Here is a 20,355-nt window from a genome sequence, read left to right as displayed (position 1 = left end):
GCAGTGCCCCTAGTAGTGGTCCTCCTTATGCATACCCCCAGTAGTACCCCTTATATAGTACCCCCAGTATACAATGCCCCCCAGTAGTGGTCCCTCTTATGCAGGCCCCCAGTAGTGCCCCTTATACAGTACCCCCAGTAGTGGTCCCCCTTTTGCAGCCCCCGATTAGTTCCCCTTATACAGGCCCCCAGTAGTAGTCCCCCATATGTAGTGCCCCTTACACAGTGCCCCCTGTAGTGGTCCCCCTTATGCAGCCTCCCATTAGTTCCCCTTATACAGTGGCCCCCATATGCAGGCCTCCAGTAGTGATCCCCCATATGCAGGTCTCCAGTAGTGATCCCCCATATGCAGTGCCCTTTATACAGTGCCCCCAGGAGTGATCCCCTCTTATGCAGGCCCCCAGTAGTGCCCCTTATACAGTGCCCCTTATACAGTGCGGAGATGTGTGTGCAGCAGCAGCAGCCAATGAGAGTCTGTCTGACTCTCATTGGCTGCTGATTAACGCACACATCACCACCAGCGCTGGCGGCGATGTGTGTATTATGCACAGCATGAGCCCGCCTGCCACCCTCCTCCTGGCACTATTGGGCAAGCGCTCAGGGGGAGGGAAGGGGCTCGGCTGTGCAGCACAGGACCAGCGCTGGAAAGCCTAGCGCCGGTCCTGTGTAAATTTGTAGTGCTGACCACACTCACTGCGGTCGGCACTACACTGGCTACCTAGGACGGGCCGGTACCATGGCACCCAGGGCACGTGCCCCGCTCGCCCTGCCCTAGTTACGCCACTGGTCCTTCCTCCTCAGCCATACTCCTGAGCTTCCCCTTCTCCGCTACTAAGGGGTCTATTTACTAACCTTGGATGAAGATAAAGTGGATGGAGATAACGTACCAACCAACCAGCTCTTAAATGTCATTTTCAAACACAGCCTGTGACATGACAGTTAGGAGCTGATTGGCTAATGGCTGGTACTTTATCTCTATTCACTTTATCTCCACCCAAGGCTTAGTAAATAGACCCCTAACACCTAAATAATTATAAGCCCTGATGTCCCTTACTTCCTTTAGACTCCCCACTCCTGGGGGTTCAGCAACTCTCAACAAGCTAGTTCTGGGGGGTTCCAATTTTGCAAACAATTCGAAATAATATACAAAGAAGGTCGATAATATACAGTAGTAGCCAAACAATACATCATTGTAACAGGACTGCTGTGAAGACAAAGAAATGCTGAAAATATATATGTTTTGTAGTTCTAGCCACACTAGAAAAAAAGAATGGTTCTTTTGTTGTTTCCGTTTTATTTTTTGCTTTGCATATAAAACGTGTGCATGGTGGAAATGAACCTTGATGTTGCATGGTGCCCAAGTTTTACCAATGTGTTGTTCTGAAAGGTCAAGGTCTGTTTTGTGTGCCATGGGATTTCTTTTCAAGGGCAGCAGTATTGATTGAAATCATAAAACCACAATCGCAGCCTTAAAATTCAGATAACATACCGAGAGGGGAGAGAGAGAAGCATTCTATTTGCAAGTTAAAGACGCTCCGAGTTTCTTGGGAGAAGTATGTTCTGGATTGTTATTGATGTTTGATAGGTTTTTCAGAAGAAGGCAATACTCATTATCTAAGCTCAGCTAATGAAGTTGTATTGACCTTTATTACTACTGTTACATTTCCGTGTGTAACACACTGTATGCTCATGATTTAACACCTTAAGATTAATGATTTTGACAAATACCCTGCCTCTGCAACAAAGGTTAAGTGCTATATGAGTTACTTCTACTTTGAAGAATAAATGAAACAAAACATTCTATGTTAACGATGTGTTGATGAGATACGGATTAAGGAAATACATTTAAACAATGAATATTTAATGTAAATAAATAGAAAATGCATTTTTTTTATCTGCTCTGTGCTGTTTTCAGATGCAGACCCTCCAACATGACATCCCTTCCTTCTCTGAAGGTGCCCACACATCTGCGACGGATCGTCACGATGCAGGGATGCGATCGGAAATTTCCGAACGCCCATTGGAAATTTCCGATCGCCCACCATCGATGTTCAGCGATCTGTCGCCGGATCACTGACATTTAACATGATTTGACGGTCGCTATCATTTTTTGATCGTGATCATGATCGTCAAATCGCCAAAATCCCACATGTTCTGCGATCCTGCAATGCCGGGTTGCAGCATCACAGGATCGCTGCAATCCGTCGCAGATGTATGGGGCCCATTACACACTATGGACATAAATTTATGATTGCAGTTACCTGTGTAGAACTAGTTAATTGATGAGAAGGGTGGTTGAACACAGGTGACTGCAATCACACATTAAGAGGAATTTTCAGATGTGTAGGTATATGCTGCAATTGTGCTACCCATTTAGGCAATTTTATACCTAATCTGCACAAAAGTGCAGCACATGTCCAATAACATTGCTAAATCCTATCAATATCTGAACGTGAAGATGCTGAGAGACAGTACATCTGTTCAAATAGTGAATGCATCTGGTAACAGTATGCAGTGATGACATTAATATGAATGGGGATTAGGCTGTTACATACCACCCTGTCTATCTATACTGTATATAGTTATATACCTCAGTATCTCTGCTCTAGAATCTAAAGACTGCTCTGCAATCTATAAGATCTTCCACTGCCTAAAGCTGGCCACACACTAGACCAACTTACATCCAACCAGCCAGCTAGTTGATTGGTTGGAATGAAAATCTGGTAAGGTATGACAGCAAATGACAATCAGCAATGTGCTCCCAAATACCGGAAAATGGACAAAACTGTTGTTTGAACAAATTGTTTAGATCAAACATTTAACAAACTTGTCTGACGGCCATTTTCATCTGTTTTCTGGCATTTAGGAGCAAATTGCTGATCATCATTTACTCCCATACCTTACCAGATTTTCATTCCAACCAATCAACTGTTGGATGGTTGGATGAAAGTTGGTCTAGTGTGTGGCCAGCTTTACTCTCTTTCTGTGTACTCCTACTTGCCCCAATTTTGTTCCCCACATGCCCCTTGGGTGTGATACAAAAGGTCGACGATAAAAAGGTCAACAATAATTTGGTCGGCACCAAAAGATCGACATGGAAAAAAGGTTGAAATGACAAAAGTTAGACAGTACAGAAGGTTGACCTGGAAATGGTCGATACAAAAATGTTCGACACGATTTATTTTCTTTTTTAACCCTGCGTCAGTATGGTAGAAAATTGCTCCACCGGCAGTCAGGTGGGTCAAAATTACCCTGAAATATTTAACGCCACATTTCTAATTTTTTTGCAAAGATTTGTAAATCCATCGGTATATTTTAGTTAAAAGACTCAAAAAAAAAGTTATTTATGTGAAATAAAAGACTTTAGAAGTCATCTTAGGAACTTTATTTTACTATTATGAAAAACTGTGAAATTAATTAACAAAAATAGACATGCTTAGTCTCACAGTTATTAAACTAGATAAAAGTTAACTTTTTGACAAAAATTTTACATTTTGGTGTAAGTGAATACGAGATCTTTAGGAAATAAATGAAAAGTCTTATACTAATCACTTTCTTGCAGCTTCTCACCATACTTGCTGCAGTATGGAACAATATGTTCGGGCAAATAAACTTACATTTTGTGCATGTGTGGGTGGTCTTGCGATCCTTTTTAGCAGGACAAGCGTGACATCTTTTCCGTACACCTTGAACTTTTGCTGGTGGCTCCTCAGAAGCCTCCTGCTCTGTGTCCCTGCTGGCTGCGTATACTAACGTGATCTTCATTTACCTCACTTTCTGTTGAATGGTCACTTTGTTCTGAATCAGATTCCTCTAAAAAAGATAAAATACGTTGCCGTTCACGTTCCTCATGATCCATTTTAAAGAAAAACCTATAAATAACAAAAAACATAAACAATAAATACTACACTAATTTGGCACAAAACTGTAACATCGACAGTAAGGTTGGGTCATATTTACCTTTTTGATGTTTGCACACGTCTATCTCCCTGCGTAGTCACACGTCAACTAAGCTGTGGCGAAAAACAAGAAGTGAGGGGTCTTAACTACAGCTACTGAGAAGTTTGGCAACATCGTATTACATTACAAGAAAATACACACAAGTGAAAACTGCCCGACGCCGGGTTAACCCTACTCTTAACCCTAACCCTCCCCTTGGTACCTAACCCTAACCGTCCCTCCTAGTGCCTAGTGCCTATCCCTAACCATCCCTCCTACTGCCTAACCCTAACCATCCCTCCTAGTGCCTAACCCTAACCATCCCTCCTAGTGCCTAACCCTATCTGTCCCTCCTAGTGCCTAACCCTAACCGTCCCTCCTAGTGCCTGACCCTAACCGTCCCTCCTAGTGCCTATCCCTAGCCGTCCCTCCTAGTGCCTAGCCCTAACCGTCCCTCCTAGTGCCTAACCCTAACCGTCCCTCCTAGTGCCTTTCCCTAACCGTCCCTCCTAGTGCCTAACCCTAACCATCCCTCCTAGTGCCTAACCCTAACCATCCCTCCTAGTGCCTAACCCTAACCTTCCCTCCTAGTGCCTATCCCTAACCGTCCCTCCTAGTCCCTAACCCTAACCATCCCTCCTAGTGCCTAAACCTAGCCGTCCCTCGTAGTGCCTAACCCTAACCATCCCTCCTAGTGCCTAACCCTAACTGTCCCTCCTAGTGCCTAAACCCTAACTGTCCCTCCTAGTGCCTAACCCTAACCATCCCTCCTAGTGCCTAACCCTAACCATCCCTCCTAGTGCCTAACCCTAACCGTCCCTCCTAGTGCCTAACCCTAACCGTCCCTCCTAGTCCCTAACCCTAACCATCCCTCCTAGTGCCTAAACCTACCCGTCCCTCCTAGTGCCTAACCCTAGCTGTCCCTCCTAGTGCCTGACCCTAGCCGTCCCTCCTAGTGCCTAACCCTAACCATCCCTCCTAGTGGAATCGGTATGAAATACCGCTGGCCGCATGGTTCGATTCCCGGCAGCGGCAGCCCGACAGCTGAACAGATCCCTGCAGTGGCATCCCGACAGCGCTAGAAATCCCGAACGTCCTGAGGTAAGCAAAAACGAACCTAACCCCCCTAAACCTAACCCTCCTTAGGGGTACCTAACCCTAACCTCCCCCCCAAGTGCCTAACCCTAATCCCCCCTCTAAGGGCCTAACCCTTCCCCGCTGCCTAAACCTAAGTCCCCCAGGGGGGTGCCTAACCCTAACCTCCCCCTGGGGGTGCCTAGCCCTAACCCTCCCTCCCCCTAGCCTAACCCTAACCTCCCGGGGGGGTGCCTAACCCTAAGTCCCCCCCCGGGAGCCCTAAACCTACCCCTCCCCCCCACGCGGCTGTCCGCGGCTGTCCTTTGATCGGGATGCCGGGCGCCTCTCTCCCGGCGTCGGGAAAATGACAGGCGTCTAGATATAGACGCCTGTCATTTAACCCACGCTGGGATAAAGCAGTCGGGAAGCCGGCTGTCGGGAGCACGTCAGCCGGTTTCCCGATTGCATCCCCTCCTAGTGTCTAACCTTAACTCTCTGTAAGTACCTGACCCTAAAAATAAAAAATACTGTGTTGACCATTTCTGTGTCGACCATTTCCATGTGGACCTTTTCAACCTGTCGACCCTTTGTCACATCTACCTTCTTCCGTGTCGTCTTTCTGGTATCGACCAAATCATTGTTGACCTTTTGTATTGAACCCTGCCCCTTGCCCTCATGTCCTTAGCCACAGGTCACTTCCTGCCAGAAAACACAAAGCATCACAACAGCCTTGTGCAGTATGCACTGTTATTTTTGTGCTTTGATTTGAAACACTTTTATATCTTTCCACTTCATCTGCTGTATGTCTGTCTGTGACCACTATTGAAAAGTGAATACAATATGCACTTTGATCCTAGTCAGGCACATAAAAAAAATACTGTAGTGTCATGTACATTCAGACCCGGACGCTAAGAAGTGTTCGCTCGTAGCTGGCCGATTTTTGCATTCTGCGCATGTGTATGCATCGCAGTGTGTGTGCACGAACCAGTGCGAACGCTCGGGAAGCGTTCTCTCGCTGCGCATAGACTGCCCAGCAGAGTGAGTGACAGGAGAAGCCGTTTCTGGGTGGTGACAGGGGCTGGCCATTATAAACGGGGGAGTGGAGGTGCAAACGCAGGTATGCCTGAGTGTCTAAACGCCGTTTCAGAGGCGTGCATAATTAACAGGCAGCATCATAGTACACGTCACCTGGTTGTATTTCACACTGAAGAGATCACAGTGCTTGTGCTAGGGTATAGTCAACCTCAAGTGATGTCAGTGGTGAGCTTCCTGCTCTATTTAGAGCAGGAAGCTCACTGGGGCTTGCGGGAACGAGACCCTACCACAAGGGTCTCGTCGCAAGCCCCAATGGTCGCGACCATCACCTGGCCGCTCGCTAAAGCTGTGGGTGGTCACCCACAGCTTAGCGAGCGGCCAGGAGGCCGGCTCCATAAAAAAAAAAAAAACGCCCTGATTCAGAGCGAGCGCTCTGAAGGAGCGTCCGGCTCTGAATCAGGGCCCGAGTGCGAGCGTACGCATCTAGCAAGCGGGTCTGAATGAGCTCCTCAGTGCGTAAATATTACACTATCTGAAATGGATCTGATAAAGCGTCGCTCATGGGTGCGATGAAAGAATAACCCTACTGACCTTTCCGCACACCTGAGCCCTGCAAGCTGCTCCATGTAATTGTCATGTAGCTATGTAATTTGTTTTACAGTTCTGGCCAAATGATTTAACTGTGTGTCCACATGTACCAATACGCAAACACGTAGCCTGCAGCTTCTGACTTCTTACACCCATCTAGGTGGCCAATTTAAAACAGTGACCAAAAATAACACCCACAGCTAAGGCAGCTTTACACAGTAGATTTTTAATTGTCCACACTTCAACACAGGTTATATCACAATAGCAAATTTGTCATCTATATAATAAGCGAGAAAGCGTGTGTGTGTCTGACTGTTTGTCCTTTATACATGACCAGAGTTTAGTACCTCGCACCACCAAACTTGGCATTGAGGTGTAGTTTGACCAGGTTTAGGTTTATTGCTATGTTTGCAGTTCGTCAGGGCCATGGAGGTCTACATGGTGCCCACCAAGTAGGCCGTGGAGTCTCTGATTTAAAATTTTTGTTTAAGCTGGTTCGCTCGGGATGTCTTGCAGTGCCTAAAGCTGTACTGATCTGAAGGTACAGGCTGATATGTACCAGTGGGGGACAGACAGAGCTCCCACGGAAGAGCAGTGAGTCAGAGGATCAACTGTCACACTGCACCTGCACTGACAGTTACTAACTTCCTCCAAGCACATATTCATATGTCATGGTCTCCAATGTTGGTCTGCAGAGATTATGCTCGGCAATTATGTATGTTCTACACTGTTTTCTGTTCTGCAGTGATTTCTGAAACGGCTGTGATTTGGGAAGCTATACTGATTTCTGTCCTGTAAATGAAAGCTGCAGATGGACGTTAAGGTCCATTCTTCAATCCGGGCAACGCTGGTTATCCCAGAATTTATATTAACACAATGTACTGCATATGTGTAAACGTACACTGCCACCCTTCATAAATCATTTCCACGAACACAGAATTATACACATTAAAATATGTTTAAATGTTTCACTGAATTACTTATGGAATTATATTAAAATTATATCTAAATATATAAATTTTTGAAATAGTGCATTTGTGTTGAGTTTTATGTATAATATCTTTATTGCTTTTATTGTAGCTGAAGTGACTTACATATGCATTTTGTTGTCAACTAATGTTTTATGACTTGTTCAATTACAATAAAGTTGTATATATACACACTGTATTTCTTTCTATAGTGTCCTCGATCTGTTGTTTTGCATTTCTAGAAAATATATCTTGTGTACAGTATAATGTAAACCGTACTTTCATTAGTGTTGATGTATCAAGAAGTGAATAGAATGGAGAACCGGACCAGTGGAGAAGTTGTCCATAATAATGATTACTCTGCACATACAGCTGATTTTTATAGAAAAATGACCATTGAATTATTTTTTTCTGTGACCTTCTTATTATGCACCTCATATAATTGTACCTCCACAGAGGTACAGTACCTGATATGACGCACAGTTCACAACACTGTTCTGCCAAGTATCAAAACAACATATGGTATTTTCAAATATCTTTGCAAGGTGGTTAGACGGAGTGATGTGAGTACGTGGTAGAACACTAGTTGCTGTTGTAGTGTTTCTCCATCTCTCCAAACAATTGGTGATTGTTATTGTGCTGCAAACAAAAGGCAACAGTAGTAAGACAGGGAGTTCTATCCAGTGGAGGCACCAGGGGTGGAGCTGCAGCGCAGTCCAAAACTCAAGTAGGGGAGCCACACCAACTGCCAGCGAGTCACAGCCATCTATGTTTGGCAGCATTTGAAATGAGAGTTGGTGTGGCTCCCCTATTTGAAATTTGGACTGCGCTGCAGCCCCACCTCTGGAGCCGCCACTGGTTATGTCTATAACCTACGTAGCTCAAGTCAATTACATAGGAGTACATACTGTACAATGGGGCTGATTCTGACTGGGCTGGGTCTCTGTGCGCAGATGCAAATGGTGAGTTTTGCCATCTGTCTTTCCGTGAAATTGGGTGTTTTGAGGTTGTCAACTGTGCGGCGACAATGTGAGTGCACTCCCTGACTTGCGGGAGTGTCATGGGCATGTATCAAAAGCTCTGTGCGATTCTGAGTTGTGCATATGGGGAAGTGAGGCCTGTTTCTGACAGATCTCTTTCATCCGGCATGGGGCTGGTGCACGTGTCGATACTAATGATGAAGGTTGCCATGGCTGGCATAAAATCAAAAGGCAACACGGCATCCTGCTTGCAGGTGCATGAACTCCCACATTAGCCCTACAGATTCTGATATTAGAATAAAGCAGGGTTGCGGACATTGAGGCTGGTGCTGCATGAGGGCATGACTAGAGACAACACCCGGCATTAGTGGGCAGAGCAGGGGCATGACCACGTGATTGCGTCATCGTGGCCTCCTCGCTTCTACACATTGCCGAGATTACCTTTATTATAAATAGAAATGTGCGCCGACCCCCGTGTTTTGGTTTTGGATCTGTTCCTCCTCTGGTTTTGGATCTGGATTGCTTTTGCCAAAACCTCCCTTCTGTGTTTTTATTTTTTGTTTTTTGTTTTGGATCTGATTTTTTTTCTTAAAAAAGTCATAAAAACAGCTAAAATCACATAAAATTGGCCTGTTCTTGTTCCTACAGTATTATTAACCTCAATAACATTTATTTCCACTCGTTTCCAGTCAATTTTGACCACCTCATAGCTCACAATATTGATTTTTTCATCTAGTTAAGGGCCAAAAGGTTGCATCCAACTAGCTGACTCAAAACTGAAGTAAGAATTGATAGTTGACAGTTGGTAAGTAAGAATAGTTGATACTTGATAATTGGTGCAGCCACTGGCTGCAGTAAGAAGAGTTGATGTAGAATTGATAGTTGGCGCAGCCACTGGCTGAACTAAGAAGAGTTGATACTTGATAATTGGTGCAGCCACTGGCTGAAGAATTGATAGTTGATACTGCAGTTGGCACAGCCACTGGCTGAAGTAAGAAGAGTGTTGGCACTTGGGGGGGGAGAGCGCCCCTGAAGGAGGCAGCAGCCCCTTGATTTTAAAAAAAACACATTGATTGATTAATTTTTGGGGGGAACTTGGGGGGGAGAGCACCCGAGGCAGCAGCCCCTTGATAAATGACACAGGCAGCACCCCTGTGCAGCTATGTTGCTGGTGATAAGTGTGGCTAACGCGCATACACACACACACAAAAAAACCACATTGATTAATTTTTGGGGGGCACTTGGGGGAGAGCACCCCTGAATGAGGCAGCAGCCCCTTGATAAATGACACAGGCAGCACCCCTTCACAGCTACGTTGCTGGTGATAAGTGTGGCTAATGCGCGTACACACACAAAAAGACCACATTGATTAATTTTGGGGGGGCACTTGGGGGGAGAGCACCCGAGGCAGCAGCCCCTTGATGAACGACACAGGTAGCACCCTTGCACAGGAGGATAAGTGTGGCTAACACGCATACACACACACACACAAAAAAAAACATATTGATTGATCGATTGATTAATTTTTTCTTTGCCACTTGGGGGGGAGCACCCTGAAAGAAACAGCAGCCCCTTGGTAAATGGCACAGGCAGCACCCCTGCACAGCTACAATGTTGGTGATAAGTGGGGCTAATGCACACACACAGAAAAAAAACACATTGATTGATCAATTGATTCATTTTTTCTTTGCCATTTTGGGGTAGAACACACCTGAACGAGGCAGCAGCCCCTTGATAAATGACACAGACAGCACTCCTGCGCAGCTACGTTGCTGGTGATATGTGTGGCTAATGCACGCACACACACACAAAAAAACACATTAATTGATTAATCTTTTTTTGGCACTTGGGGGGGAGAGCACCCGAGGCAGCAGCCCCTTGATAAACAACACAGGCAGCACCCCTGCACAGCTACGTTGCTGCTGATAAGTGTGGTTAACGTGCATACACACACAAAAAACTACATTGATTGATCGATTGATGAATTTTCTTTTGGCACTTGGGGGGGGAGAGCACCCCTGAATGAGGCAGCAGCCCCTTGGTAAATGACACAGGCAGCACCCCTGCACAGCTACGTTGCTGGTGATAAGTGGGGCTAATGCGCACACACACACAGAAAAAAAACACATTGATTGATTGATTGGATTACATTTTTTTTGGCACTTTGAGGGGAGAGCACCCTGGCACTGTGGGGGGAGAGCACCCTTGATAAACAACAGAGGCAGCACCCCCTGCGCAGCTACATTGCTAGTGATAAGTGTGGCTAATGCGCACACACATACAGAAAAAAACACATTGATTGGACAAATTTTGGGGGGGCACTTGGTGGGGAGAGCACCCCTGAACGAGGCAGCAGCCCCTTGATAAACGACACAGGCAGCACCCTTGCACAGCTACATTGCTGGTGATAAGTGTGGCTAATGCGCACACATAAATACACACACAAAAAGAAAAAACACATTGATTGATTGATTGATTAATTTTTTTTTGGCACTTGGGGGGAGAGCACCCAAGGCAACAGCCCCTTGAATAATGACACAGGCAGCACCCCTGCACAGCTACATTGCTGGTGATAAGTGTGGCTAACGTGCATACACACACACAAAAAAACACATTGATTGATCGATTGATTCATTTTGGGGGGGAACTTGGGAGGGGGGAGCACCCCTGAACGAGGCAGCAGACCCTTGATTAATGACCCTTGATAAATGACCCTTGCGCAGCTATGTTGCTGGTGATAAGTGGGGCTAATGCGCACACACACACAGAAAAAAAAACACATTGATTAGATTTTTTGTTTTTTGGGCACTTGGGGGGGGAGAGCACACTGAACGAGGCAGCAGCCCTTTGATAAACAACACAGACAACACCCCTGCACAGCTACGTTGCTGGTGACAAGTGTGGCTACTACGCACACACACACAGAAAAAAAACACCTTGATTGATTGGATAAAAAAAAATGTTGGCACTTGGGGGGGGGGAGAGCAACTGATTGGTTGCTATAGGCAACATCACTTCTTAAATATAACTAAGAGTCTGCTTTGGCATGACAATAAATAAAGTATAGGGACAGGCAGTTAACGTGGCTTGAGGTGACCTAAGTGGAGACTGTTTTGCTCATGGACAACTTTACGTGGCCCTTTTGCATGTCACATCAAAACTAAGGGCCTGATTCAGACCCACTCGCGAGCGGCTGTCCGCTCGCAAGTGGGTCGATGTTCTGGACTGAGCATGCGCACGACGGAGGGAGCTCCGTCGTGCGCATGCGCCAGACGCGACGAGCGAAGGAAAGTCCTTCGCTCGTTGTGTCTGATCAAAGGGGGCGTGCTGTCGATGTTGATTGACAGCACGCCCCCTTTGGTAGGCGTGCCGGGGGCGTGCCTCCCTGACGGGGGCGTTCCCACGGGAACGCCTCCCGTCAGAAGCCGGCCCACTGACATCACTAGTGATGTCAGTGGGAGTGATTTTGGCTCTGATAGAGCCAAAATCACTCCAGAGCTTGCGGTTGAAAACCTCAACCGCAGGCTCCGGCTCGCAGTTTCGATGGTCGCGATGGTCAAGACCATCGCGGCCATCAAACTGCACGCTCGTCTAGCCTGTGGGTGGTGACCCACAGCTATACGAGCGTCCAGGAGGACGCTCCATTATCATGGAGGCCGGCCCTCATTCAGAGCGTGCGCTCTGCTCAGAGCGTACGGCTCTGAATGAGGGCCTAAATCTTTTCGTGTTGACGTTAGGAGGAAAAATGATTAATGTCGTCTACGAGGCAATCTTATAAGACCTCGGTTAAAAAAAGACTATCGCTGTAAATTCAAAATTGCTCCCGTGCGAAGCTTTATATAGCGGTGTGGGACCTTTAACACTATATAAATAATTTACTGTATATCATTTTTTTTTTAACATATCTGGGAGCTAAGGTTCTGAATATTTGACATTCTGCAACCTGAGCTACCACCACAATGTCTCTGAAAATAGGAGATACTTCAAGTGCTTACAGCCAAGGAGGAATATTATAGTCCTCTACAAGATATCACAATGTTTTTATGTTCTTATTCACTTTAATACACTAATTTGCTTCATGTGGTGTCTAATATGACACAGACACTAAAGTTGCTGTATTTTAATCACATTTATTTTGCTATAATGAGAAGTTTCCAACTCTCTCCAATTACACGAGTCATGTTACGCAAGTCAGTGTTTTAAAGCTGATTCTTTTTTTCACTGTACATTTTAAATAAACATCTTCCCTTAATTAACAGGCAATATGTCAGCGTTGCCCGAACCCTCCGCCATGTCAGTGACAGACCCTTCTATAGTTATGACTGCTGTCAGATTACATGATTCTTATCAGCCGAGTTTGAGTAGCAGCTGAAATGATTACACGTCAGGAGAGAAGCAGGGAGGAAATGTACAATGTGCTGTGGCCCAGCTCACAGGCTGATACACATGGAGGAAATATATATTACTTTAAAGTTGTCTTTAGCCAAGGTGTTTAACTAACAAATCTTCAGCATGCAGAAAATGTACAGTATATAGCATATGACTAAGAGCTATCTACCTGAAGTGCGCACATTAGATTACGGAGACTCGTGTAACCATATAAGTTGCCATCTTCTACACACAGTGGATGAAGCTACTTCATGGTCTGAACCAAAATCCATTGTAGATGCTGCCTAGCCATGAGTGACATTTACAAGCTGCTCCCATGGAATATTCCCCTCATTCCGTGTTTGGCTGCAATTTGTACAACATTTTGCTAGAACTTCACTGAATCTTTATTGCAGCCAATCCATTAACTGGGATCTAATGACATTGGTGAGGCCCACAGCCGGATCATCTATACGGCAACCTAGGCTCCTGCCTAGGGCCAGATGGGTACCAATAAACTTGAACCATTTCTATGGATGGATGAATTGGGCCCACGCCAGCATATTGCTCCATTTAATGAGACATAACCCCTTTAGCACTTGCTAAAGGGCTCATGAACTCCATTGAGTATTTAAACAAACAGCAGTAAGTTTAGCTAACCGTTGTTTGTCAGTGTCACGATTACACCACCTATAGATGGCGATAGCGGTATGATTGCCGGCATTGGGGACCCAGCTATAGCCTTCCAGGATTTGATGAGACCCCCCATGTTGAAGCGCAATGCGCATGCACAGACGGCCGTCGCATACGTGGATTACACAGCAGCCCATTGTTGGCAGCGGAAGGTTGCCAGCAATAGAGCGGAGGATACCACCGAGAAACAGGTTGTCACTGGACCTTACCAGAGCGTACCGGCAGCATCGTAGGCATATTTATTAACGGGTGTAGGGTGTGCGGTGCCCCTTGTTCCATAGGGGCCCCATACCGCACACCCTGCACCCAGAGTTACCTTCTGCCAGCAAGCAAGTTCCTCCTCCTCCGTGGCGCCATCTTCCCTGGGATATCTTCGGGAAGATAGCGCTGTGCAGTGACTATGCAGCATTTTTGGGCCATGTTCCTGAGTATCACTGGGAAGATGATGCCACAGAGGCACAAGGTAAGTATATATGGGGCTGTGGGGGCCCGCAGCTCAGACGAGTGGGCCCGCTGCACACGGGCCCACTCGGCCATTAATACACACCTGGGCGGGATGTTCAAAACTATCACTGTGATACCAAACTAAATATGTCACCGCCAATAAGCATCATTGTTAAATGGAGTCATCAGTCCGGGTCTGCTGAGGCCTCAGTGCTATGCATTCAGTCTTCTTGGAATAGTCTCATATTAAAATTGGGAGACATATGTTCGAGTACATATAAATGGTATTAACTCATACAGTACTTGCCAACTCTCCCTCATTGTCAGAGAGACTCCCTGAAATAGCAGCAATCTCCCTGTCTCCCTGAAGAGTCTAGCAATCTCCCTGATTGCACTTTAGCCCCATTATGGAGGTGTAATATAAAAAAAACAGATATATACATTCAAATGGGATAATTATTATAATTTCCCTGCATTGGATAAGGCACAATGATCTCTATGGCTACATGCATTTTCTGAAAAGTATCAGTGTGTATGCATCAACAAATAGATCTTACTAACTGCTTTGGGGCTCATTTTCATTTGGATGTAAGTCAATGTTATGACACGCCTCCCAGATGTAGCAGGACACGCCCACTTTACCGCCGCGCTCATCGGTGCTGCTTTCACAGTCTCCCTGAAATGATTTTTCAAAAGTAGGCAAGTATGTATTATCTGATGAAATGGTAAATCCAATTGGCCATGTTTCCTTCTGTACAAAAAAACATGACAGCAATATGATCACTTTGGTGCAGAATTGTTTTCTAATACTGTATAGAGATATCTGGATTTTGCAATTCTGCTGTTATGTTATAAACAATAACATTCATGGTTTATATTTAATATTTAAGCTCCGGAAGTTTTCCAGTCATTCATGGAAGCAGGGCTCGGGTACTCCTATCCTGTAGACTGGTGGTCACTAGGAATTACAGCTTACGAACTCCTGAGAGGTTGGGTAAGTGGATTTGCATTTTTTTGAGTACCAAAGAGCTGAATATAGGACCAATACGAACAAAGCCTGTTATCTTTGACAAAGATTGATGCATTTTTAACACTAAATATAAATGTTTTTTTGTCATGACTTAATATTATATAAAATATTTATTATTGGTGACTGGTCTATTTCATTCCTACACAGGAAATAGAAATAATAGCCCTTAAATGAATTACATTGCACATTTTCATGAATTATTGGTGGACAATCTCTAAAGCTCTCCTACGTGACCTAGGAGCACCTCATATGTTGTAGGGAGCCCCAAGGCCATATTAAGGGCATAAGACATAAAAAAAAATTAATTTGAAAAGGTATGATGTATAATAACACAGTCATATAATTAAACATGTTAAATAGTAATCTGGCATTTTGGCTAACATGCCATCATCAGGGGTTTTATTGTCAGTAAAAGTGCTTTTAAGCATTGTCATGCTTAAAAGTCCAAAATTAAAATTTTAGAACTGACAGCAAGATATAGTTTATAACTTACATAAAACTCCCAACACACACAGTCACACACACAAATAATAAAAAAGGTAAACATCTAAATTATAACTAAACAAATATTAATTTCCAGTGGTAAAACATAAATAGGAACATACGGAAGGTCTTGTACACATACAAAGATGGAGGTATGTAAAAATGTAATTAAACTTTTCAGATAATATGCCTTCATCGTATACATAATAACCATAATAATCCCTTTATGTAGACATGGGAGCCGAAACATTGGATTAAGACTAGATTGGGACACATTAGCTGGGATGAAGACGTACCGTATCTAAGGATTCATACATGCATGAGGGGATGTTATCAGAAATGTGGGATGATTAGATTTTTAGCCAAATGTTAGATTAATTCTGAATTAATGCGTATTAGCTGAAACATTGGATGAAATATGCATATTTGTCTTTATTTGTGTGTGTGGTGCACTCATTAAATTTTGATTTATGTATGACTGATCTTCAACAGGAGATCTCAGCTTCTGCTGATAATTTAGGAGTTGCTGTAAGGAATGTACATGATTAAAGTGAAACAAAACAATTTCAGTAATACTAGTTGATTAGCTTAATGTCTATTTTTTTGATTAGTAGAATAGTGTTCTCGTTTCTTTTCAATAATTTTAATGAGATTGGTGTATTTTTTGCAATATATGTGTCTTTTAGTTTATTTATTATGTGGATGACTGCCAAATCATGTGCACTCTTTTATCGTTATCTCTGAAATGGTATAAACAGTAAAGGTCCTCTGTCTGCAGCAGTGGCGTGACTAGGGTCTTTGTTGCCCGGGCAAGATGAAAAATGGTGCCACCTCCAACTGTGTGCGCGCGTGCCAAAAGCGGGCGTGGTCACTGAAAAATGGGGGCGTGTTAACATGACACGCCACCATTTCTAATCATATGCGCCTTAATGCCCCCAGTAGTAGTACCTTTTATGCAGTGCCCCTGTAGTAGTGCCCCTTATGCAGTGCCCCTGTAGTAGTGCCCCTAATGCAGTGCCCCCAGTAGTAGTACCCCTCATGCAATGCCCGATTAGTAGTGCCCCTTATGCAATGCCCCCAGTAGTAGTGCCCCTTATGCAGTGCCCCCAGTAGTGCCCCTTATACAGTGCCCCCAGTAGTGTCCCTTATGCAGTGCCCCCAGTAGTGTCCCTTATGCAGTGCCCCCAGTAGTGCCCCTTATACAGTGCCCTGAGTAGTGCCCCTTACGTATAAAACACACAGAACACAAAACTATACTTACCCGAATCCCCGCTCCTGCGCCCGCCACCCTCCGCTCCTCCCGCTCAGCACTATAGGAGAGACATTGTGACCACTGCAGGAGCTGCAAGGCAGAACTCATGAGTGAGCTCCAACCTGGCACCGGCCCTTGGTGCAGCAGCCAATAAAAATTTGTCTGACTCTTGGCTGCTAAAAGAAACACACTGCACCGGCGGCGTTGTTTGTTTAACTGTGTAGTGCCGTGGACTGCTTTGACCTGAATGGTGGCAAGCGGCGATGCCGTCACATATACACAGATCCCTGCCAGGTCTGCCCCGCTCGACACCCCCCTATTTACGCCACTAGTCTGCAGGGCAAATTACATTTTGTGACATTGGGAAAGCTCCTGTAGTTTGTCCTTCAAAAATACAGTGGTTGCAGTGGTGTAACATTTGCCATTTTCTGGTGGCAAGAGCTAGGCACACTGGTGGGGCATTTAAATTAGGTCCAAGAGGTGGAGAAGACCCGTTTACATGGGGGAGGGTTCCTTGCCTTGGACTGTGTCTACCAGCTGGTAATGGAAACCTGGCGTCACCTTCCAGGTCCCTGTTATGGGAATGTGCATTCACTGTACACCAATAAAACATCCACAAGTAACAAGGATAATCCCAATGTGCCCTACTATAGTAACATCTTTGTGTCTAAGGACACTGATGTGAGACATCAGAATTGACATGGTAATATGATACTGTCATTACAATTGAAATATTCATATAGAATCTGTAGAAAACATATTAAACATATTAACTCCGTAAACGCATCTTCCAAACTTGTCCCGAGGAATTAGAGACAATTTATAATATGTGAGCCTTATGATATGCTTTATAGCATGAACAGAGCGTTGTTAAGTGTTTTAAAACAAAACAGTAAGTACCAAGACAACTGTAACTATAATAGACTGAAGTCAATCATCTCATTCCTCTTAATTACAGGAATTATGGGGCCTATAGAATTAACTATAGCCGTATTAACTGTACAAGTACCACTTAACGATATATTGTCCTTCTTTCACCAACGTATGATAAAACCTTCTACCTACAGTCAATAGAACTATGGTCTCTAGTTAGTTTAGTGGTGTAATATGTCATTGTTATTACATACAACCATACTTGCCGACTCTCCCTGAAATAATGATGATCTCCCTGACCCCATGGAGAGTCCAGCCATCTCCCGATGCCAGACTTGGTGGGCGCAACATAGTCATGACGTCATCATTGGTTCAAAGCACAATCTCCTATCACATTGGCACCTTAACGCCATTATCTGGTTGTTATATAATTTGGAAAATAAGGAAACATTAGAGCAGAGCTCCACCACTGCAGTAACAAAATGTGCCCAGTAATCATTCACATGTTAGTTTTTTTATTCTCATTGATGAATGTAATATTTGAGGAAAATTGTATTAAATTCTGCTGATAACACTTTACTATGTTCCCACTTGTCTTAGAGGCCTTATGAAATTCATTCAACGACTCCGATAGATGACATTCTTAACATGTTCAAGATAGAAAGAGTGCATTATTCTTCCACGTGGTGCAAAAACATGGTGGCGTTACTTAAAAAGGTATTCTTTTTGCATATTTAATACACTTTCAATTGTAACCACCGACATCTTATGCGAGCGTCCATGATGATGGTCGCGATGGTCAAGAAAATCGCGACCATCGGGCTTGCAACGAGACCCTGCGGTAGGGTCTTGCTGCCACAAGCCCTGGAATGATTTTGGCTCTATCAGAGCCAAAATCACTCCCACTGACATCACTAGTGATGTCAGTGGGGCCGGACCCAGACGGTAGGCGTTCCCATGGGGGGTCCACCAAAGGGGGCGTGCTGTCACTCACCATCGACAGCACGCCCCCTTTGGTGCAAGACCCCGAGCGACGGCTTCCCCGTCGCTTGCCGGGTCTCGCGCATGCGCACGATGGAGTAGCCTCCATCGTGCGCATGTGCATTTGGGTACCATCGACCCGCTTGCGAGCATCCTGTGCTCGCGAGCGGGTCTGAATGAGACCCTGAGGTCACTGAGAGAATAGCGCAGCAAAACACAAGAATTTGCATCAATTTATTTTTTGTTTGCATAATTTATAGTATGTTCCTACCCTTTTCTCCTCTGCGAGCAGTTTATGTGGTTTTCAGTTATTATTAGAGATGAGCGGGTCCGGATCAGAGATCCAAACCCACCCGAATTTTGGGGATCCGGGGCAATCCGAGCCAAGCTCAGATCTTCCTGCCTGCCCTGGATCCCTCACCCAAGGCAAAATCTTGTGATCCCGCTGTCAGGTCGCGAGGTTTTGTATTTTGAGCGGGCTTAACACTGATGGGCTGAGAGAGCCATCTGTCACGGCTCACAGCCAATCAGCGTTAAGCCCATTATGCACACAGTCAGGAAGCAAAAGAAGATGGCGCCCACCATCCCCCACTGCCTGACACTGCCTGCACCCCCCGCTCCTGACACCGCCAGCACCCCCACTGGCAGCATCCCCCGCTGCCGACACCACTGCTGCCGACACCGCTGGCACCCCTGCACTGCTGCCCCACTGGCTGAGGACACCGTCAGCAACCCCCACACTGCCGACACTCCCACACTGAGGACACCACCAGCACCCCTGCACTGCCGACACAGTCAGCACACATGCATTGAGGACACCGCTGGCACCCCCGCTCTGCCGACACCGCCGGCACTCTGCACTGCCGAAACAGTCAGCAAACCTGCACTAAAGACACAACTGGCACTGCCGACATCGCCGGTACCCTTCACTGAGGACACTGCCAGCACAGCAGCACTGCCATTCCATGTACTGAGGACACCGTCAGCAACCGTGCACTGCTGATGCAGCCAGCAAACCTGCACTGAAGACACCACTGGCACCCCCGCTCTGCCGACACCGCCGGCACCCTGCACTGCCGAAACAGTCAGCAAACCTGCACTAAAGACACAACTGGCACTGCCGACATCGCCGGTACCCTTCACTGAGGACACTGCCAGCACAGCAGCACTTCCATTCCATGTACTGAGGACACCGTCAGCAACCCTGCACTGCTGACGCAGCCAGCAAACCTGCACTGAAGACACCACTGGCACCCCCGCTCTGCCGACACCGCCGGCACCCTGCACTGCCGAAACAGTCAGCAAACCTGCACTGAAGACACAACTGGCACTGCCGACACCGCCAATACCCTTCACTGAGGACACTGCCAGCACTGCAGTACTGCCATTCCATGTACTGAGGACTGAGGACACCGTCAGCAACCCTGCACTGCCGACACAGCCAGCAAACCTGCACTGAAGACACCGCTCTGCTGACACCGCCAATACCCTACACATGTACTGAAGACACTAAGGGTCGGCCACTCGCAGGTAATGTAGGCGTTTTTTTATTTTTTTGTCTCCTGCTGCTCGCAAAGCTGTGGGAACCCACCCACAGCTTGTCCGAGCGGTAAGGAGCCCGTCGCAATAATCGCGACCATCATCC

The 20,355-nt window shown here is 45.8% G+C and overlaps 1 protein-coding gene across 1 annotated transcript in view; it reads left to right on the top strand.

Annotated features, from left to right (window-relative positions):
• Positions 1–20,355, top strand: part of STK32B (serine/threonine kinase 32B) — a 281,505-nt gene that overhangs the window by 200,348 nt on the left and 60,802 nt on the right. Inside the window, exons 7-8 of the mRNA XM_088463551.1 lie at positions 14,982–15,085; positions 18,330–18,446. Of these exons, the coding sequence (XP_088319677.1) occupies positions 14,982–15,085; positions 18,330–18,446 (221 nt within the window). The remainder of the gene's footprint in view (positions 1–14,981; positions 15,086–18,329; positions 18,447–20,355) is intronic.

The sequence above is a fragment of the Taudactylus pleione genome, unplaced genomic scaffold (genome assembly GCF_031769625.1).
Source record: "Taudactylus pleione unplaced genomic scaffold, aTauple2 ptg001408l, whole genome shotgun sequence".
NCBI classification, from domain to species: domain Eukaryota; kingdom Metazoa; phylum Chordata; class Amphibia; order Anura; family Myobatrachidae; genus Taudactylus; species Taudactylus pleione.
The sequence above is the reverse complement of the archived record's forward strand: the minus strand, read 5'-3'. Positions and strand labels throughout refer to the sequence as shown.